The sequence below is a fragment of the Halichondria panicea genome, chromosome 2 (assembly GCF_963675165.1).
Source record: "Halichondria panicea chromosome 2, odHalPani1.1, whole genome shotgun sequence".
Taxonomy (NCBI): Eukaryota; Metazoa; Porifera; class Demospongiae; order Suberitida; family Halichondriidae; genus Halichondria; species Halichondria panicea.
Genome location: NC_087378.1, coordinates 666,892 through 688,673, shown reverse-complemented (window position 1 = coordinate 688,673; position 21,782 = coordinate 666,892). Strand labels below are relative to the sequence as shown.

Sequence of the window (21,782 nt, the reverse complement as noted above, 5' to 3'; positions counted from 1 at the left end):
ACACCCACGCAACCCAGCATCCATTAATTGTTAATTAACACCCACACAATAGTAGAACACTGTCATGTACAAAATCAGGGAGACAAAATTCAGCACAGAAGAAAAACGAACATTAATAGAAACATACATTAGAAACATACAATTTGAGAACTAGCAGAGTCAGTGACAACAACGTTCCCTTGTCTGTCAACGCAGATACCAAATGGGGACTTGAGAAACTTGCTTACGAATTGGTTCACAACTGTTCCTTCTCCCTGGGGTGTTAGAACGGTGATCAAGTTCGACTCTTTGTACGTGACCAAGATGAATCCATAAGAGTCTATTGCAATGAATGACGGTGTGCGCGGCTTGAACACTAAGTAGTTGTAGCCTCCAAATGTATTTAGAATCTTCCCATCGAAAGTTAGTGCTTGGATTCGTTTGTTTCCCGTGTCAGATACGAGGAGAAAATCGGGGCCCACGACGACATCTCGAGGTTGGTTAAACTGTCCCGGTCTCTCACCTCTCTTACCAAACGTAGCACAATGCTTCATGCCTTTCTGAGAAAAGACTTGTATTCTGTTGTTACCTTTATCTGCTACGAAGACTCGCTCGTCACCCCATGCAGCAATGCCCTCAGGGCTGTTGAAATTCTGTTTCCCACTTCCTTGCGATCCAAAGAGAGCCACGTATCGATAGCGATTGTTGCCTTCAGGAGCAAAACGCTGCACACGATGATTCGACACATCTGTAACAAAGATGTGATTTTGTGGGGTCAGAGTGACATCATAAGGACCAGTAAACTGGCCGGGAGCGTTTCCATAGTTACCAATAGTCTGACATGTTCTACCAGAGTAACCATCGATCACACGAAGGCAAGACGAATCGACGAATATTATCCAACCATTTGGTAGCACGCAGACACCTCTCATAGTGGACACAGGTGGTTCAAAGTTCAGTCTCGATTTCATAACACTCTCCAGCGGTTTAGACATTTTCAGATAATCTTTGCTGCCTAAAACAATCATTTTGCAATCGGGTGTTTTAATAGCTTCTCCATTCACTCTGATGGAAATGGTGTGCCAACCCACGCAACTTGGCGTGTAGCTGATGACATACTCCCCAGGAACAAATTGCTCGATTGTGTGGTGGACTTCCTCCCTCATTTTGGGGCCGGATATTGTTACTTGAGGGGGCGTTCCTTTTAAGAAGCTTTTATTGCCGTACTTGTCTCGAGCTTCGATTCTGAAAGTCGCTTCTTTACCGACAAAGGCCTTAGTGAGCCCCGAGCCTGTAGCCGTGTGCATTGAGGAAACTGAATCACAAAAAACTCCACTTTTGGTTTCGGCGTCAGTGAGAGAAGTGCTGGGGTGGTGCCAGTAGGGGCCTTGGGAGGGGGACTCAACTGGGGTACGCTCCACATTGTAGGCTTTCTTCATAACCGTCTTCACACTCATTGCTTGTTTGTCTTTGTCCTTGAGAAAATTGAGAGTCGTTGCATCCATGAGCCTCTTGCACTGTTCGTACTGCAGGGGAGGAAGAAACAGACAAGAGTTAGTTACGTTGGTCAAGTGCATGAATAATTTGTCTGTCCAGGCTCGGTAGTAATGACATGCATAAACTCTATACCATTCCATACTATAAGTAAAATGCTCTTGTTAAGACTGCAATTAAGAATAGATGCACAATGGATCAATTGAGGTTTGTTATACTGTACGTACCTACTACACACAAATCGTGCCTTGAGCTACACTGTGCATGTACTTATAAAACTACCTCTTTGTCCAGCCCCTCGAATATCTCCTTCAACAGCTTCTCCTGCTCCAACAGTTTGTCCACCTTCTGAGTGACAATCTTCTGTGTCTCCAATACTAACTGGTTTTCTCTACTCTCCAAACTATCGCGTACGCTCTGAAAATGTTCCTGAATATCTCCTTTTGTTTTTTCACCTTTTTGTCTGAGTGTTTTCATCACATGTGACACCTCGTCAACGGCTAAAAGATATTTTTGCCGTTCCTTTTCAAGTGTTTCAAAGTAGCTATCACGAAATTTGTCCTTTTCTTCCTCACCAACTTTATTAGCATGTTGGAAATCGTGCCCCTGATGGTTTTCGACAAAGCAGTCAGCACAGACCAAAGTATTGTCTGTTCTGCAGTAGTAGCAAAGCTCCTTGCTATGGAAGGAGCACATGGGGACTGTGTGTGTGTGTGTGTGTGTTTGTTAGTTATTGCCCAGCACGAGGGCATTATGTCATCCAGTGTAATATATGGCATGTTGCACGAGGGCGCCTGCTTGTTGCCCAAACTCTTCTGATAGGTCAAGTTTTTCCCCTATAAAAATTTAGTGAATTCCATAGTAAATTCTTATGTTTTCTTCCCACAACTGGCTGGTGCAAGTCCTAAAAGCAGATTTCACAAAATCTACTGCATTTACACACAGTGCCAGTGCAATATGCCATATACAACATGTACAGAGTACCGTATAGCGGTTAAATTTTGTGGGTAAAAAAATTTGTTCAACTCGAGAAACAGTGGTTTTCGTGAGTAAAAATTTCGTTTAGTCTCGTTGCCTGCAAATTTCGTGGAGGTCAGCTTGCCCACGAAAATAACGAATATTTTACCACACGAAAATTACCCGCTATACGGTACTGGATTGCTTTGATCCGCCCACTCACTGGACAACATGCATGTATATAGCACAACATAGGGTTTGAACTGTGACTATTTATACAGCTTGTTAGTATAAACCAGCACTCCTAGAGATGTAAGCAAGGTAAGCCACACAAGGAAGTTAGTATAAGCTTGATTCCTTATTAAAAGTTAATGTAATGTAACATACACACTTACACGCACCCATAAATTAAACATGGTCTTGATTACTTTATCATTGTTTCATAATTCTCATAAGGATTCAGTTTCAGACGTGACAGAGCCCTCAACGCAAGTGCATACTTCTCATTCTTCAAGAAAAGCCACGCCATCCATGAGGACTAAACAGAGGCCATACCCTCTACAATACTGCCACACTACCTCAGCAGTTCAACTAATAAACACAACACTGCACAGAGAAAGGGGAAGCTTTCCCTAAGGCATTAGATAGTCACAGCAAAAAACTTCCCAATATAGTTACAATACACCCGCGAAACCAACAACACAAGAACCTTGTACGGACAAAGGGAAAACACTACATTTTCCAGTAAGAATGTATCTAATTGCACACATTATAGTGTCTTGTGACCTACTTGATATCTGTCTGACGAATGGCTGTGTTGGCTCGGGAGGCATGGCCTGTACCACTTGATCCAGGTCATAGTTCTTGGGCAGTGTCTCTATCCCACCATCCCCGAGTCGAGTGATCTTACGACAGCGAGGACATTCTATTTCGTAGTCATCTGTACACAAATTTTAATACTATCTCAGTTGTAAAATCTACACTAATTATGGCTATATAATTATGAGACACACAATATACTTTATCGACAAGAGTAAACATTCACGTACAAATTAATATCAAATAGAACTCCAAATTATACATTCATATTCAATGAAAGCGTACCGAATTGATCTTTTTCTCTGTCGACATCTTTTGCTTTCTTTTCTAGAATCTTCTCGAGGCATATCTTGCAGAATGTGTGGTTGCAGGCCAAGAGTCGTGGCTCTGTGAACCGGACCAGACAAACAGCACAGCTCAGACTCTGGTCCACATCTTCAAAATGTCTCTGGTAATCTCCAGAGGCGAAATTGCTCGAAGGGAAGTTTCCAGAGCTAGTCGAAGGGAAGTTTCCAGAGCTTGGGGCAGAGTTGGAGAAATCACTCAGATAAGCCATAGGGGGGCAACTTGATAACTAACTGGCTAGGCCGCGCCGGCTAGCTAGATGATGGTAGATTAATTTTTACTTTCAGGTCAAAGGTAAAGATCGTTACAACTTACACACACTACGCTAATGTGTCAATTATTTTGCTAGATCGTTGTTATGCCTCGAGGCGTAGCCGCACGAGGGAGCTGACTGTGTGTGTGCTAGATAGTATGGTGTGTGTCTGTTCCAATGTTTTTTCAAACATGTTCCCTCCATTCTATAGGCTTCTAGCCACTTTCTTGATTCGTGAATTAGCAAACTAAAGCTTCTTTCTCGAGTTATGGCTAGTGGCTAGTTTGACTTACATTGAAGGCTGTTGCAGTCTCTTCGCTGAAGAAAGTTTGTGCGAACAGATGATGCTATGAAAGATTCTGAAGACTTCAGACTTCATAGCATCATCTGTTCGCACAAACTTTCCATTCAACTTATGAGTTAGCCTTAACTTGCACTTTAGCGCTAGCTTTTTTGTTAGTTACAAGAGAGTCAGAAAGAGCTGCTGAAGAAGCTAGCTATTGCTTATTATTATACATATTAATGCCACATTAACTTTGTCACTCTCAATTATATAAGCCGAAACAATGGCAAGCAGATTATAATTAACTGAGTGCCAACGTAAAAAAAAAAAGCGGTCTGGCCAGAAACTGCTTAGGGGATAAGTACTACTTTTTAGGGTAGCATAAGTACTGCTTTTCGAGGGCAGCATAAGTACTACTTTTTAAGGTAGCATAAGTACTGCTTTCGAGGGCAGCATAAAGTACACCACACCGAGCAGTGCATACTGAGAGTTACAGAACTCCGGATAAAGTAGCGCTCTGATGGCAGATGCCAGTTTCCCGACACCCACCACCAGCTCCGGAGCCCCATGAATAACCACAAGCGCTACTTTGGGTCACCGGAAGTGGTTTGTATAAAGTGGGCAGTGAATGTGATAGTATTAACTTTTGGTATCGATCGTTTTTTTAACAACAATAATGGTCGATCATTACCCACTATTTAAGTTTCCCTGTGATTGCATGCAGCAAAATTAAAAATGTTCATGATATAAATATTTTTATAAAAGCTAGCTATTAGTAGTTTTATGGTAATGTAGCTTTGGTACCTCCACCGAGGCATCAGCACCCGCGGTGCTTTTTATTTTGTAATAGTAATGCTGTAAGTTTGCTGTTAATTAATTAAAAAGAACATGCAAAATTTGAACCATGCAAAATTTACATGTAACTTTCCTAAAATAATATACTTTTTAGGCCTTGGTGTGTGTGCGCATGTGCAGTGAGAACATATAATGTAATCTTCCATAAAAAAAGGGGACAATAAAAATAAATGACAAGCAAATTGTATATAACCAGCAATACATAATTATAAGTACATGCATTAATCAAGCAATGGTTCTCTGAGGTCACAAGCCTCTTGGAATATGGTCGGACTGGTTGGCTTCTCGTTAGACCCGCCTGACGAGTTGCTCTGAATGCTGTCTTTAGTGTTTGAGTTATAACCACTGTCACGTTGATCTGTACATCAAGCAAAGAAGTTATTAACATCAATTACATTCACTATTAGCACATCACTAGGCTAGCTAGGTACTCCATTACAGTAATGTGTCTTACTTTGTGAGTCTGCTTCTGGTGAAGAAGGATAAGTGAATGCGGATGTCACCTTCTGTTTCTTCTCACTAAAATATTTCTTCACTGACTCATAGCATTCGATAATTTTCCTAACATTGTTTCTCTCGAGTAGATTCCATTTTGCATTCGCTTTGTTCCTGTAAGAACAGTTCGAACCAGAGCATAAGTTGGATATTATAGCTAGACCTAAAAAAATAAACGCTCTTAGTACAGTAGGTAGACGTAAGTATAGCTACATGCACATACATCAAACAATTTATTCTACGACTTACCATCCCATGGAACCGAATTTTTTTATTCCCCGATATCCAATAAACACAATCGCATACAGAAACGGGATTGAAATGAATACAACCGAAGTGAAGGGGCCAACGTAGATGTCCTCACTATCCAGTATTGCGAGGGTGGCTCCAAACAGACAAAGAATAATGAAAGACTCCATGAAATTGATGTGATACTTCTTGTAGGGTTGGACAAGGCAGATGACAATCAGACACACCATGATGAATATGCAATCAATGAACTGTAGAACAGAGCGCAATGAATAAATTTATGGGGCCCATGATTATACAAATGTATCGTACCATTACAATAATGTCACATCTGTGTTGATACTGACATGGTATAAGCTACAATGTACTCTATCCTGAACAATGATCGAATGTACATTTACGATTGACTTACCAGAACAGTAGAAGATGTACTCACAGACAAGAATAGATTGGCCACTATGAAGAGCAGTCTCCTCCAGATGTCCCACACACCATACCACAGATATCGCTTTCTTTGCTTGAGGCCATGGGTGAGCGCATTCGATATCTGAATCGTTTTCTGCGAAAAAATATAGAGATGTACATTCACTGAAATGCATACATTTTTTACAGTAAAGAACTCACTTCTGGTTGATAGATAATGTAGATAGCATACGCTGGTAAAACTATACCAAGTCCAATCACAAGGACAATTCCAATGATGAAGAGCACGACAAACGGTGCCTCAAAACAACTCACTGTTCCTTGATAGGAAAACACCTAAATTGAATACATGTACGTAAGAATCAAATTTTGGTAAAGGTAAAAATGAACGCACATATTCCCCATCTAGCTGTGTGCAACTGATGAAGTTGAAACTTGCATCCAGGATGTACTTGTAGATAAACAGAAACAGGAAATAGAATCCATGGAAACCATAGTTGTCTCTCTGACTTAGGCGCCTCGAGCGTTTTGCACTGCACACAATAAAGAGGTGGTTTAAATAATGTAACACTTGGTGGGAGGGGAGCACTTACAAGCAAATATAAACGGTGGCTGTGATGAGAGCAATAGCAGGAGGCACAAACCCAAGGAAGGCCATACCGTACGCTGGTATTTTATTATCAGGCCAGAGGCAGATTGGGAAAGGCATTGCATAGCCAAGAAAGTTGAGGAGAAAGTCAAAAAATATGACACTTGGCGAAATGTTCACATAATAAGGTGTATTCCGATAAATTACTCCGATCACCTATAAAACAATGATAGCACACAGTAGAGTTAGAGCATCACTATTGACATCAGATATTACAAGTTGTGTTCATACATACAAAACCAAAGTTACTGCATCAGACTTAAAATGGATTCTTGGCCCAACTCTCTCTTATTTGTTGGGTTGTTATGGCAATCGAACACTAGGCCCTCTCGATATAGAAATATTAGTATGTATCTCTTACTTGTGTAAAGAAAATGACTCCTTTTAGCTCATTTGGTATGGGGAAATCAAAGTAGAGAATGAAGAGTGAACCAATCATTGTTATAATGCAGATGAAGATGAACAATATGACACCTCCCGGCACACAACCTTTGCTGCAAAACCTCAGGTCAAAACTTGGGCCATAGCCTTCCAAGCATTCACCACACAGCTTCCCTGGAAACAATGGAATCATTATTACAGGTATTCTCAAATACATTTCATTGTAAGTTAAGCCTAGACTAGTTTTTGTTTAAACCAGAATTTGTTACTGCAATGATGTGTGCGTGTGTGTGTGTGTGTGTGTGTGTGTGTGTGTATGTGTGTGTGTGTGTGCGTGTGTGTGCGTGTGCGTGTGTGTGTGTGTGTGTGTGTGTGTGAGTGTGTGTGTGTGTGTGTGTGTGTGTGTGTGTGTGTGTGTGTGTGTGTGTGCGTGCGTGTGTGTGTGCGTGCGTGTGTGTGTGTGTGTGTGTGAGTGTGTGTGTGCTAACCAGTTCGCCCATCAGCACATTGTCTCTCAGGCTCATCATACTTGAAGAGACAGCCTTGCAGTGAACCTTGACGAGTGCAGTTCAAGAATCCAGGAATAGTGTTGGAGGAGATGAGAGTGTTGTCCTCCTTCACACCAATCCAGAGTCCATCCTACACGGAGAGAAACACTACTAACACTGCAACACATGTACATGTGTACTAAGCAATCACCTTTCATACACAGTGTATATAGTTATACCTACTGTATCCTAGGCAAAACTATAATCCTGAGCATTTATTTACTTAGACCCCGGCTAACTGCCTGATATTGCGAGGGCAAAACCTTCAATTAAAGACTTGCTAAAGCCGTTCCCATTTTTCAGACTTCTTACTTGCACATAAAAGTATCTGCTAGCGGTGTCACATCTGATAATGACTCCAGTTTGATCGTCACACATGCACTTTGATGATATGTTATCTTGCTTGTATCCAGGGTGACATCCAGATATAGTCAGGTTTACAGGATAGGTAACAAGCTGTGTGAGAATAAACACCAGAAATAGATATCATGAGTATAGTTTTCTACCAAGATAAATTCTATGCCAGCGAGGCATATTACACTGTACAGCAGAACTAACAAAAATAACATACATTTAAGTAGTATTGTCATGATTTACCTGATTTTGGAGGAATGTGAATTGAGCGGATATGTTTGCCGAGTTGTTGATGAAGGTCACCTCCCCACTCTCTGTGAGCAGCTGCTGGCTGGGGACATCGTACACAAAGGTGGAGTCATTGCTGGATAGGGAACCCAGCGGCTGCACAGGGGGGGGGGGATATTCAGGATTTTATATTATTATGCCCAGATCTCTACTGAAAGGTAAATGTTTAAACTTGTGTGTACCTATACATGTATATATACTTTCCCTTAGTAACTTTCCCACATACATGTTTCATTATGTGTACATTTTCTTGCGTGTACACCAGATTTATTGATATTGCCAATTTTAGGTGAGATGCATAATTATAGTCAGTACTAAACTAAACTGAGAGGGTATGTGTGTACGAACCAACCTGTGGTTCTAGGGGAGCATTCACAGACCAGACAGACTCTCTGAAGTTGCCCAACTGATCCAGAGAAGTGAGGGAGACGGACACTCTTTCTCCATAACTCACAGCAGAGTCAGAACGAAACTGCAGACAAAGAAACAAAAACACTACATGAAAAGAACAATACAGCTTCAGTAAATATCCGATAAACTACACAGGGAAATAAACTGAGCCCTATGAAGCAGAAAAGGTTTACGGAATTAAGTGATTATTATTATTATACTGACAGTGGTGTTGGTGATGAGGTTGTCAGCATTAGTGGCCAGTGCTTGATTCCTCACAAAGGTGGAGTCTGCAACATCACGACTGATCGTGTTGTTCTCCAGATAGAAAGGTGATCCCGCCTCCGCTGGGATTTGAAAAATGTTAATATCGGTGAAATTTAGTCCACCAATCCATTTGCAGCGGCTCATGTCGTTAGCGTAGATCGCAGCACCAGCTAACCGAGCAGTATTGTTGATAAATCTCACTTGAGTTTGCTAACAAGAAATTAAAAACAGTAAATTAATCAGAAATGAAATCTTCAACTGTTATTCATACTTACCCATTGTGTGGGTGGTATACCAACTTGGTTGCTGTAGTATCTCATGAAGCAGCCAGTATTGAGTACAGAGAGGACGAAGTCACTCGATGCAAACTCGACATAGATACCGGCGCCAAACTCAGACACTTTATTGTTGAACAGATCCAGTGACGAGTTCTCGTACAGTAGAATCTGAAATAACGAAATTTAATAAGATTGGCAAAGCTTTTGCAGCTTTTTAGCAATTTTGTGCTAAATCAACAGCCACCGTAATGTAAGCTACAAAAAATATATATATACACAACTAACAAATTAAAGGACTTCAGTAATTGTATATCCTCAAGGGACTAAACACATTCGTACACGCACGCACACACACACACACACACACACACATACACACACACAACATACCAAGCTTCTACCAGACATGGCAATGCCTCCTCCGAACACGGCAGTGTTGTTATCAAATGTGAGATCTCCCTGCACGTCCATCCTAGAGCTCAATAGCGAGAGACCACCTCCAACATTATTATTGAACGAGTTAGTCCCTTTAAAAGTTATCAAGACCCTGTAAGCTGTGACTGCAGTTGTGTCTGTACTTCCACGAGTTGCAATATTATTATCAAAACGACTGCAACAAAACAAAGTATCGATTTATAAAATACAACTTACGAATTAGCAGCAATATGCATGTACACAATCAAAGCTGTAGTCAAAGAAAGTTTACACAACATACACTATTGGGCTACTTGGTGTTATAGGAAATAAAGAATCCTTACCAGTTATAAACTTCTATAGGGACTCCGATCTGGTTTGCATTTGTCAGGGAGAAAGCACCAAATGCGGTTCCCTCAAAAAACGCTTCGTTTTCTTCAAATATGCACTCATCCAGTCTGAGACTGTCAGACATACCGTCTTCGTATTGGGCACTCACAAACGTGGACAGAGAAATGGCTCCACTCGACTCAGCCTTGTTTCTGGTAAAATTTGTCTTACTGAACAAAATCGTATTGACTCTTGTGTTGCTAAAGAAATCAATCCCCACAGCGCCTCCCGTACATTTCCCAATTTTGCAGTAGTTTCCGTCAAAGATGGAGTCCGCAATATAAAACTCGTTTGCAATGGATACACCAGCCAATGAGATGGCTAGCCCACCTGCATGAGCATCTGCATAGTTCTCACTGAAGATAGAGTTAGCGATACAGACTCGACTGGAGTAACTATTCAGTAGTCGAATATTCACTGCTCCCCCGTGGCCGTAAGCACTCGATAGTCTTGGAATGGTGACGTCATCATCAGGCCTCGCAGAGTTATTGAAAAAAGTGGAGTTAATGATGAGAAATCTCGTGCTCAAATCTTCAATGTAGAATGAAATGGCTCCTGAAGTTGTACGATTGTCGATAAAGAACACGTCTCGTTGTCCACCGGAAAAGTAGCAGATATGTATAGCCGTTTCGTTGTCTAACTTCTCAGGGTGGTTGTTTGTGAAGTTGACATTGTTGAAGGTAACGGTTGGTGTATTGTGAAGGAGCAAAGGAGGGGACAGGTTGTCTCTGTTAGTGTGTGTGTGTGTGTGGGGGAGGTGGGTGTGTGTGTGTGTGTGTGTGGTGTGTGTGTGGGGTGTGTGTGTGTGTGTGTGTGTGTATAGCCTAATAGGTGTGTGTGGGGGGAGGTGTGGTGTGTGTGTGTGGGGGGGGGAGGTGGGGTGTGTGTGTGTGGGGGGGGAGGTGTGGTATGTATCTGAAAGCAATCACTGATTTAAACACAACATTAGATGAGGACTTTAAAGGAAACACAATTTTGTGAATTTGAGCACTCAACATTATTTTATTAACTATCAAACCAAGGAAAAATCGCCCAGCATAGATCATTTCGATAGTGGAACATTTAAAGGTACGTATGTGTACATCTACACACACTTTACTGACTTACACGAAAGAGCAGTTCTCTATATAGAGATGATTAGAGAATGCGATGTAAACACTCGAAGTTATTGGTCCACAACGCGTAAACGTTATCCCAGTAATCAACACAAATGTTGAGTTCCGTACTTGAAAGTTTGTAAATTGACACACTCTATCCGTCTCGAGGTAGCTTCCGCAATTCATGAAAGTCACACCCTCTCCAGATCCAATGATAGCCACCCTCCGACTGTTAATGACTGCGGTGGCACTGGTCAGTCTTTGCAATCCAGGTCCCAGATAAATGGCAACGTCATCATTGCTATGCCGGGTACTGTTGTCTCCATTTAGTACATAATAGAGGGTATTGCATGGAGGTGGTTGGGTAGTGTTCTGGTAGTTCAAGCATGCCTCAGTGTCATTCCCTGAGTCGTGCACATACCGGGGAATTAGACTAGCAAGGTCAGAGAATTTGTCTTGCTTTTGAGTTGTAAAATCATCACTCAGTTCAGTACAAGGTTCCACATCACCATGGGTATTTCCAACTAGAGATAGCGCAAGTAATAGTCCAACATACAGCATCTTTGAGGTTTCTCTATTCTCTGATCTAGGGCTGCTTGTTGACCGCTGAGCTGAGCTTGTAAGTGGGAGGGGCTGCTCTAAAAATAATATTGTTTATCATGTGATAGATCTACCTCAAAGATGGGCATGGCTGAGTATTCATGAGCCTGGAGGGCAGTTGTCTCTAGCTAGCTACTGTATCCCTAGACGATGACAGCTTCAAGTTCACCTCTGCTCATTTATGGGGCACTGCTCACCCTAACAGTAACACTGATGCTGTCGACAACAATGCAAGCTCAGCAGTCCTGTATCCACAACTATACTCTGAGAGTGGAAGACCAATGCATCTCCAGCAGTCAAGATGGTTACTTATCATGTACAGACTTGACTACGTACCTGGAAGGATTTAACTCTTTGTTAAATGGCTCAGATTGTCTCAATCTCGTTTTAGAGCCAGGATTGTACGAAATTAAATCAAGAGGACTGATCGCATATGACATCTATATTTCTAGTACTGTGTATCAGAATGTAGAGATCACATGCTCTGGAGTTGATCAGTTTAACTCATCCAGTTTACAATTCATAAAAGGTAGCAATGCCCTTAGGCTAGGCTTTGTCTTGCTCGAGGGAATCGTTTTCTTTGGATGCAACAAACCGCTGCAATTCGATGAGCTGGAATTAGTCTCCATTAACAACTGCTCATTCAGGTGAGAACTAAATGTGAATCACGTACACTAAAATAATTGTACTGACTTCATGTTTTCATTTTGCAGTGGATTCACAGCTTCGGCAGTTGACTTACTGAATATGAACAACATAGAAATTGAAAACTGTGTATTTGATAACTGTTCAACAAATGTGGGCAAGGATCAATACCGAGGCAACTCAGGAGCAGTCTCAATCGCCTTCTTATCTACTGAGGGCGAGGATCTAGCAGTTGCAAATACGACACTACCATTCACTTTGATCACCAACAGTGTGTTCACAAATAACAAAGCTATTCTACCCCCTGAACAGAGTACAGCACAGATCAACCAAGCCCTCAACAACAACATATACTTCGGAAGAGGAGGAAGCGTGGGAATATTTGTACAGGATTCTTCTTTACGAAATATCTCTTTCTTGATACAAGGCTGTCTTTTTGATGGTAATTTTGCCGAGTCTTTTGGTGGTGGCCTGTACCTCTATGTGGCGGGTAGCAATACTAATCACACTTTCACTGTTGAAAATAGCACCTTTACAAGGAATGTTGCTGGAAAGGGAAGCTTCGGAGGAGGTCTACAAGTGGCCATGCTAATTCAGAACTTGGATAGACCACCGACACGGTTTGATTTTTTATTGGTTGTCACTTTGAAGAGAACGTGGCTGACTATGGTGGAGGATTGAGCACTGTTCAAGTAAGTAGATACCTGTATTGTAGTGTACATGCATCACATGATCTATTGATGTACATTTACACAGGTGTATAGTCAGGGTGCTGGTAATCTGGTGTCGATCTCCGAGTGCACCTTTGTGAATAACCGTGCCAATAATGTCGGGTCTGCTCTCATGTTCGCCTCTTTCCTCTACGTCCAAAACAGGAACGAGTCACTCCAATACGTAACAAGCAACAAGTGAGCCAATCCACTAGTAGTGTGATCTATTATTATGCCTCGAGGCGTAGCCGCACGAGGGATACGGTAAAGCTGTGTGTGTGTGTGTGTGTGTGTGTGTGTGTGTGTGTGTGTGTGTGTGTGTGTGTGTGTGTGTGTGTGTGTGTGTGTGTGTGTGTGTGTGTGTGTGTGTGTGTGTGTGTGTGTGTGTGTGTGTGTGTGTGTGTGTGTGTGTGTGTGTGTGTGTGTGTGTGTGTGTGTGTGTGTGTGTGTGTGTGTGTGTGTGTGTGTGTGTGTGTGTGTGTGTGTGTGTGTGTGTGTGTGTGTGTGTGTGTGTGTGTGTGTGTGTGTGTGTGTGTGTGTGTGTGTGTGTGTGTGTGTGTGTGTGTGTGTGTGTGTGTGTGTGTGTGTGTGTGTGTGTGTGTGTGTGTGTGTGTGTGTGTGTGTGTGTGTGTGTGTGTGTGTGTGTGTGTGTGTGTGTGTGTGTGTGTGTGTGTGTGTGTGTGTGTGTGTGTGTGTGTGTGTGTGTGTGTGTGTGTGTGTGTCTGTGTGTGTGTGTGTCTGTGCCTTTACAAGTGAGCTAATCCACTAGTAGTGTGATCTATTATAATATAGCAGTGTGTTTATGTGCATTTTGCCCACACAGTGTATACTCGAGGAACAGTTCTCCCGGGGGAACTGTGGGGATCGGATTCATCAGCGTCAAGTTCACAGGATTCAGTATCTTCGAGTACAACATTGGACCAGGGCTAAGGGTGTGTTTTTCTCACCGTCCATACTTATTTTTTACCGACAATACACCCACACAGATTGTCGGGTCTCTAGTTGGAATACTGCCGGATGCAAAACTGTCATTCGTTGGCAACAATGCGGAGAACCATGAGGGTGGTGCTCTCTATGTGCAGGACTTTGGGCAGATCAAAATTTACTCCAACTCCACCATAGAATTCATCAACAATACTGGAGGGTGTGTTTAAAGGCCACCATATACCAGGCAACTTTCAGGCATTTCGTTGCGTACAACCATTGTACGCAATGAATTGCCTGAAAGTTGCCTGGTGTATGGGCGGCCTTAAGAGTGAATGTGTCAGCATTAATTTGAGTGATAATGTGGGTATGTGCATGTAACTTGATGTAACATGATCTATATGTAGGAAATGTGGATGATTGATGTCTTAATTGTGTAGTACTGTATAACTGGGAAAATTTTCCGATTATTATTTATATTTGGTAAATGAGCCATTTGAACTGACTTGGCATTTTTTAATTTGGCGTCTCAGACGTGGCTACTACAGCAATGACGTTGTGTCCAATGGAAAACTTTTATTTGACAGTTTTTAATTCAGTAAAATCCGCCAAATCGCCAAATTAAAACACTCACCAAAATTGTATTAATTAATTGATTTCCTTCGGCACTAGCTAGCTAGCTAGCTTGCTAAAAAATAACAATACTGGAGGTATGCCTAAGAATGACTACTGTCAGCATTAGTGATGCCAGTCTGGCTAAACAGGGAACTATCTAGCTAGCTAGAGTGCAACATATAAAGAATAAAGTTGAAATCCTTTTCTTCCACAGAATTGGATCAGCCATTGTGGTTACTGTGCAGACATCTTCCCCAGTGTTCTCTCAGCTTGTATTCAACCCACAGTGCTTCCTCATCTACGAGAATACGTCACTGTCACCAGGGCAATGGGACGATGTGAGTTGAGCTACAAAATGCCAATACATTGCATCCATGTGGTCTCGCGTGTCCATGTTCTTACTTGCATGTGTTTACTGCAACATAATGCAGTGGCAAGTGATGTACTCATGTTCGTAATTCATATCATTGCATGCATGTGGCCTTGGTTGTCCATGCTCTACAGCTACTCACTTGCGTGTGTTTGCTATAACTGGCCCAATAGACAACGAAATGCAGTGTCATGTGATGTGCTCGTGTTTGTATGCAGGTGTCCATAAGGTTCTCTGGTAATCGTGCATCAGTGGGTCCAGCCGTGTACATATCTCACTTGGATCACTGCTCCTGGTTCTCTGCCAACAGAGTTGACAATCTTACCAACGAAATAGATGTTACCTTTGGAATTGAGCGGTTCCCAAACTGGAAAGTTTTTGAATTGTGAGTTCTACTGTTTGTTATAAAAAGTCTAATCAGTGACCCCAGGAGAGATTATATAATTATATTGTTGTAACCTGCTCCTGGTCACTCACCACTAATGATAAATATAGAAGGAAAGAGGCAAATCTTGAAACCCCATTACTCCACGTGTATAGTGGTGTCTAGGCGGACAACCTCTTATGTTCTGGTTTAACAAATATGGCACACCATTGGAACGAGGCATTTGTTACGGATGGATTTTTGCTTTATTTAGGCCGCACCAATCAGTGCTTACCTCCACCTAATTGGATTGGTCTTCCAAAAATTGTTGGCACGTTACATGCACATCACACCACCACCACTGGCCGTTGTTAGTTGTTCTTGTAACAATGTAGATAGAGGCATCTCTTTTATAGCCTGACATGATAGTATTGCTTAGTGGTTCTATGAACTATGTACATGTAGGAAATGAATAACATCATCTCCATTTCCTACCACTCTCTACAATTTCTCATTATTCAACAGCCTGTACTTCACTACCGACAAACACACCATTGATAGGCCTTTCAAAGGGCTACAAAATGCATCTTTTAATTGTAAATTCACCATCTTACAACACTCAATGTCCTAACCTTTTTGCAGCAATGAAACCAACTATGCCTCTTCTCTCAAAGACGACCCGACAGCTAGTACTTACTACTTTCAAACTGAGCCCGTCAATATCAGCTCAAGCAATGGCACAGCTCCAGTAAGTCCAGTGTTGAAGGCTCCAGATGTGAGTGACATGTGTCCCCTCTGTGTGTGTGTGTATGTGTGTAGCTTGCTATTCGTCCTGGAGAGAGGAGTCGTGTGAATTTCAAAGGAGTGGATCAGTTTGGGAACCCAGCGTACGCCATCTTGAGACTGTCTGACTCGAGGACGACCATCAACAATGGAGCTTTTAGTCAAGCAGGGAGCCTAATCATGGCCAATGGCAGTGTAAGATGCTGTAAATTGTATGTATCTCTAGCCTCCTTCCCCTGCACTCTTCCTTGGAGAAAAGTGGTCATGGGGAAGAGGGTCATGTATAAAAAGTTGGCATTTTATCGAAGTATAATAGCTGGCTAACAGGTTTAATTGTTCTACAGGATTCAGAACAAGTTCGCTTTGAACCCTCGCTGCTCCCCATACAACCCAGTGATGAGTCAGTGACTGTGGTGTACGGGTTCCCATCTCTCTCACCCGAAAAGTTTCATAGAGACGAAGTGGCTAAGATCATTCTAGACACTCCATACAATGTCAAAAGTGTAAGTATATAATTATTCAATAATAGATTGTGAGATTGTCTCTCCCGTACATGCAGACTCAGCAATTTGTATTCAGCCTGAAGTTTGTACCCTGTCAACCTGGCTATGAGCTCCGTAAACAGACTGATGGTGACAGGCTCCTTTCTTGTCGCTGTGTCAGAGACAACTACAACATCTTAGACTGTGAAGAAGACGTCATCATTGTGAGGGATGGTTTCTGGGGAGTTGAAGAGGATGACCCCACCCCCCACCTTGACCTCACCCCCTGCCCTGCCTCCTATTGTCGCTGTCACACACGAGGGGGACAGACGTGTGAGGCTCTCTTCTTTCAACAAGACCCCACCCTCAATCTCCAGTGTCACCCTCTCAGAAATGGTGAGCATTGCAATAATTAGCTATCTTGACAGTATGTTCACTGCTCCACTCCAGGCACACTGTGTGGTCAGTGCATCAATGGAACTGGTGTGGGGGTTCTGAGGACCAACTGTAGAGACTGTGATCAAGACAACTACTACGCTATTGCACTCCTAGGTAAGTATTCAGGTGTCCTTAGTGTGTTGTTACCCTCCCTCCACTCATGCAGTTGTTGGTGATATCATACTGGTTGCACTGATCCTTGTCCTTGCTATCAAACTTCACGTGAGCTTCCCAGAGTCTATGAAGGGGCTCTTGTTTTACATACAGACTGCCTACTATACGACTGAGTACTTCCCAATATCATTTTGGAACATCAGAAAATACGTGAGTAATACTCCCTCATGTAATACACTATATCTAGAGACTGTCTGTTTTCAGATGCTGTTTCTCTCGAGTGCCATTGGACTGTACTTTCCGTGGGATTTCTGTCTGTTTCCATCCATGTCTCCTCTTGTATCCTTTGCTCCAAAGTTCACTCCAGCTGCAATCGCAACTCTCGGCTCTACCATAGCGATTATCACCATCTATGTAACTAGGTATATAAGCTACAAACCATTATCATACCAGATTAGCACTGACTTCTTCCCCATGCACAAGGTCACGTGATGGTCGTGAGTATGTTTGGCATGGGGTGTGGAGTCTGGTGCTGCTACTCTATGCTCCTCTGGTCCACACTTGCTTGAATCTCCTCCAGTGTCAGTACACACCAAGTGCAGACGGAGAAGAGGAAGCTTTAGTGAGTCCATCACATGACGTTCTGTGTCGTGACTGTACGTATATGCACCCCCCAGCACTGGTACTTGGACGGGACAGTGACATGCTTCCAGGATCCCAGTCACACTGCACTGGGTGTGATAGCCATCTTTGTTCTGCTGGCCTTGGTGTTGCTCATTCCAGCTGTGTTTGTGTTCACAGTGATAGCAAGCTCCAAACAAATACAGGTAACTTGGCAACATTCATGTACTTGGTGGAATGTTTTTGTAAGCACTTTGCATACATATGTAGGTACATGTTAGATGTTTGATCTATACCTACCGCCGTACATATTATCTGACTGTTGTCTGGTTTCTACAGAGCCATTCGCGTACAATTGGGTGGATGTACACTGCATTGACGGCTGGGTACAGGGACTCTTGGGAGGCAAAATGGTGGAGCTCTTTTGAGCTCCTCAGAAGGCTCCTCATTTTAGGCATTGCAGTGGTCCTACCTGGGAGATCAGTAAGTGTTCTCTACAGTGTGGGAAACATCAATTGATGCTTACTCCCTCACAGGTAGCCAATCTGTATGTACTGCTCAATGTGCTGGCCATTCATCTGTTCTTAAAACCCTACAAGAAGCTGTGGCAGAACATACTGGAAGCAGTGATACTGCTCAACTATGCACTGCTCATGATGATCAGAGCCACTCCCTCTTTCCTGGATACGTATGCTATCTACTCAGGCATACAGGTACAATAACTAGAGGCCACATGCAGCAGTACAATATCACTGAGTGTGTATGGTACAGATCCCTGAGAACTGGAATGGAGACTTGACAACCACCAACGGTGTCACTTGGCTTCTATTCCCATTCTTCTACTTCCCTGTACTACTGGGTGTGGTCTTAATTGTCGTTGTAGTCATCTACCATGTCGTCAGGTAAGTACATGCGCTAAAAATGTGTTAATATAACTTGCACTACAGATTCTCGTGGTCTCACAGTCGTGTGTCATTGAAGAAACGTGATGTTAAAACTTTGGATATAGACGAATCGTATACTTACATCAACAGTGTGAACTATACCCAAACTGTTATTTCACTAGACGAACTCTAATTAAAGGAATTTTTTTTAACCCATTCATGTTTGAGCATTAATTTTGTTTGAATATACACAATAGTCCTATTCGTTTAAGAGCCTGGAATTTTGATTGCTATTTGAACGCCCACTAACTACTTCCTGTATAGCTTCCGCAGTAAAATTGTGCTGAGCTGGCACACCCTTTTACATTGAAGTCATTGTAAAATCAATGCGTTTTTGCAGCCTCTGCATTCTGCAATGCATGCACTATTATTCTAAACAATGGAAGTTTGTGAAATATTGAAGTAAGAGCTACACAATGGTTTTTGTCCCAGAGAGTGTTTGTCAACTATCAGTGAGCTAGCTGGTCTTGAAGATACCTACTATATACACAGTAAGTGCAGTATAGTGCAGTAGTAGTAGATCTAAGAGGTAAACTAATGCTCCAAGATGGTGGAACATCTCCTCTACACAATTCTGCAGATGCCTACTATGTATATAAGATGTTCCATCATCCTTGAGCATTAGACTACCTCTTAGATCTACTACTACTGCACTTACTGTGTGTATAGTAGGTATCTTCAAGACCAGCTAGCTCACTGACAGTTGATAATAGCAATCAAAATTCCAGGCTCTTAAACGAATAGGACTATTATGTTGCAAGTGCATGTCATGTAATTAAGTGCATTTGTTAGCACATGACACATGTAGACATTCATGAAGGTAATGAAGAACAAGAATTCTCTGAATGCAGACGTACAAGGTGGACACACAATTAAACAGACTGCACTAACAATTGAACAGATTGTATAGTCATAAATAGAACTAAATCACACAAATTAAACGAATAGGGACACGTGTGTATGCAAAATCTACTGCCTATAGAGTTAAAGTTGTCTAAAGAGTTGGGAATGAGGCATCAGTGGCTATACCACACTGGTTGTATTTGTTCCTGGACATCATGATGTAGCCACTCATTCCCCAGTTAGTGCCCCAGCTGCAGGGAAACGAGACAATTGTTTAGCAGGTGCATGCAAATTTCCTTTTAAAGAATAGACTATATAGTTACATGCAGATATCAGACAATTTGGTATGCCTAGCTTTACATTCTGAGTTGAGGTAGAAGCTTATGCTAGCTAATCTATACATGTAGACACAAAATTAATGTTTACCTGTTCTTGAGGAGCCAGTAGTCAACATCATTAACCGTTCCATAGCCAATAATCAGTAGAGCAGTGTCTAGAGAGTAACTGGAGCACCCAGGGAGATTGTACACTCCACTGTTGTAATACTGCATGATGGCAAAAAAGGAGCAGCTTTATAGCTAGCAGCACATTCAAATCTATTGCCATCAATATATACTCCTCTTATACTATGGTGTGCCTGTGCATGCACATACTCTAAATGCTTTGTTGCTTCCATCGACTGCCACTGCCACGGGACCAGTACTAGCCACTGCAGCCTGGAGGTTAGCTTCATTGCCACTGCTGATGGTCACACTACCGGAGATCTTGGCTCCATAAAGGGATGAATCGTACTTGCACTGCCCTTGCTGCAAAACACACGTATAGTAACAGCGGTTAGTTCTCTATAGTTATATAGGGTCTCGCTTACTCTTCCATAGAACGGATATTTGTCCTGTGTGGCTACGCCTTCGTTAGCCAGAATGTACATGTAAGTATCATACATGTTCCCACCCTGACAGCCATGGTTCCCGTACGAAACTGGGGGATGGAAATAAGCATAATTAGCTGCATGTATATGTGGTGACTAGATTCGGCCTTACCAGAGCAATCCACAATGTTTTGTACACTGAGGGCCACTTGTTTTCCATGAGCCAGAGCCCAAGCTCCTTCAACAGCACCGATAGTACTGAAGGCGTAACTTGCACCACAATCTCCCTGTGTATCAGAAGTTCATAAATGACTATGAAATAGAAAACAACTACTAAGCCAGTAAGGTAAATATGATTGTGGAAATGAGAATTAAGGCCTTTCCTTTTGTATATACACATACCCTGAAGCTATGGCTGAAAATAGAAGGACTGCTAGTCTAAGATGCTATAGTATTGGAGTATGCATGCATGCTTACTTGGCTTTTGACTGATGTGACAGCTCCCTTTGTTCGCCAGTCCATGGATACTGGGTAGCCACTGGTGTCATCGCCTTTAACTGGCTTATACTCTTTACTGTTTGTATGCTTGGTTCTCTTGTAAGTCGCAAACTTCTCCATGTACTCCATGTCAGTCTGAAAAAAAGAATTACAACGGTGAAAGAAATAACCACACTAATCCTGAGTAAGTAGGCTGCATTTCTCTGAAAAGAGTGAAGTGAGAATTCACCAATTTACCATGTCTCCATAGTGATTCATAGCGAGAGTGAAGCCAAAGATTTCCGAGTTGGCATTGTGTTGTTGAATGTACTCTCGGTTAGACAGCCACACTAAATGCTTCTCAAGCTCCTCTCTGTCGGTAGTGTAGTCCCTCTCATGAGACGACTTCCACAGTTGCCATTCCTCCACAAATGCATACTTTGGCACTCCTCTAGCACAAGCCAGGCCAAGTAATGTTAGGACTATTAAGATCTTCATTCTTGAATATTCCTCTCAACTGTATACAACTGAAGCTAGATCACCGAGTAGAGTCTACCACAGATCAGTCTCTCTTTATAGCCAGGTTTTATTCATGAATTTGCATGTCAAAGGCTATAGAGACACATGACTTCCAATAACAGAAAACGTGTCAACATAAGAAATTTGTCTTTTAAAATGACTTTCAATTGAAAACACAGTGCGCTAGAAAGTATAAGAAGCATGTAATAGTACGTCCCCCTATGCTATGGTGTTCTTTACAACCTATTGTTTCATGC

At 42.2% G+C, this 21,782-nt stretch overlaps 3 protein-coding genes and 1 pseudogene across 3 annotated transcripts; 1 reads left to right on the top strand and 3 right to left on the bottom strand.

Moving 5' to 3' along the window:
- Positions 1-21: 21 nt before the first annotated feature.
- Positions 22-3,910, bottom strand: LOC135331773 (tripartite motif-containing protein 3-like). The gene is made up of 4 exons (XM_064527016.1): positions 3,535-3,910; positions 3,221-3,370; positions 1,756-2,174; positions 22-1,505 (listed from the first exon to the last, which is right to left on the bottom strand). Exons 1-4 carry the CDS (start codon positions 3,803-3,805, stop codon positions 129-131), a joined length of 2,217 nt encoding a protein of 738 aa, XP_064383086.1. The 5' UTR covers positions 3,806-3,910; the 3' UTR covers positions 22-128.
- Positions 3,911-5,054: 1,144 nt separating this feature from the next.
- On the bottom strand, positions 5,055-11,814 carry LOC135331765 (uncharacterized). The gene is made up of 17 exons (XM_064527008.1): positions 11,219-11,814; positions 10,066-10,839; positions 9,698-9,917; positions 9,305-9,475; positions 8,988-9,239; positions 8,725-8,844; positions 8,328-8,468; positions 8,043-8,186; positions 7,671-7,821; positions 7,163-7,356; positions 6,746-6,957; positions 6,547-6,685; positions 6,354-6,488; positions 6,142-6,288; positions 5,730-5,980; positions 5,440-5,594; positions 5,055-5,343 (listed from the first exon to the last, which is right to left on the bottom strand). The coding sequence occupies exons 1-17, from the start codon at positions 11,767-11,769 to the stop codon at positions 5,207-5,209; spliced, it is 3,894 nt and encodes a 1,297-aa protein (XP_064383078.1). The 5' UTR covers positions 11,770-11,814; the 3' UTR covers positions 5,055-5,206.
- A 66-nt stretch (positions 11,815-11,880) lies between these two features.
- Positions 11,881-19,070, top strand: LOC135331766 (uncharacterized; annotated as a pseudogene).
- Positions 19,071-19,623: 553 nt separating this feature from the next.
- LOC135331790 (silicatein-like) lies at positions 19,624-21,668 on the bottom strand. The gene is made up of 7 exons (XM_064527044.1): positions 21,265-21,668; positions 21,007-21,162; positions 20,702-20,816; positions 20,530-20,639; positions 20,315-20,467; positions 20,088-20,206; positions 19,624-19,912 (listed from the first exon to the last, which is right to left on the bottom strand). The coding sequence occupies exons 1-7, from the start codon at positions 21,502-21,504 to the stop codon at positions 19,813-19,815; spliced, it is 993 nt and encodes a 330-aa protein (XP_064383114.1). The 5' UTR covers positions 21,505-21,668; the 3' UTR covers positions 19,624-19,812.
- Between the last annotated feature and the right edge of the window lie 114 nt (positions 21,669-21,782).

What these genes read in the sequence shown, in the direction of transcription:
- LOC135331773 (XM_064527016.1), bottom strand. Translation starts at nt 3,805, where the DNA reads ATGGCTTATCTGAGTGATTTCTCCAACTCTGCCCCAAGCTCTGGAAAC. An exon ending in CAGAGAAAAAGATCAATTCG is followed by an intron (nt 3,371 to 3,534) that starts GTACGCTTTCAT and finishes ATTTGTGTACAG; the next exon opens with ATGACTACGAAATAGAATGT. An exon ending in TCGAGGGGCTGGACAAAGAG is followed by an intron (nt 1,506 to 1,755) that starts GTAGTTTTATAA and finishes CCTCCCCTGCAG; the next exon opens with TACGAACAGTGCAAGAGGCT.
- LOC135331765 (XM_064527008.1), bottom strand. Translation starts at nt 11,769, where the DNA reads ATGCTGTATGTTGGACTATTACTTGCGCTATCTCTAGTTGGAAATACC. An exon ending in CCATGTCTGGTAGAAGCTTG is followed by an intron (nt 9,476 to 9,697) that starts GTATGTTGTGTG and finishes TCGTTATTTCAG; the next exon opens with ATTCTACTGTACGAGAACTC. An exon ending in AAATTCGGTTCCATGGGATG is followed by an intron (nt 5,595 to 5,729) that starts GTAAGTCGTAGA and finishes CTGTTCTTACAG; the next exon opens with GAACAAAGCGAATGCAAAAT.
- LOC135331790 (XM_064527044.1), bottom strand. Translation starts at nt 21,504, where the DNA reads ATGAAGATCTTAATAGTCCTAACATTACTTGGCCTGGCTTGTGCTAGA. An exon ending in TCACATCAGTCAAAAGCCAA is followed by an intron (nt 20,817 to 21,006) that starts GTAAGCATGCAT and finishes TCTGATACACAG; the next exon opens with GGAGATTGTGGTGCAAGTTA. An exon ending in TACTGGCTCCTCAAGAACAG is followed by an intron (nt 19,913 to 20,087) that starts GTAAACATTAAT and finishes GTTTCCCTGCAG; the next exon opens with CTGGGGCACTAACTGGGGAA.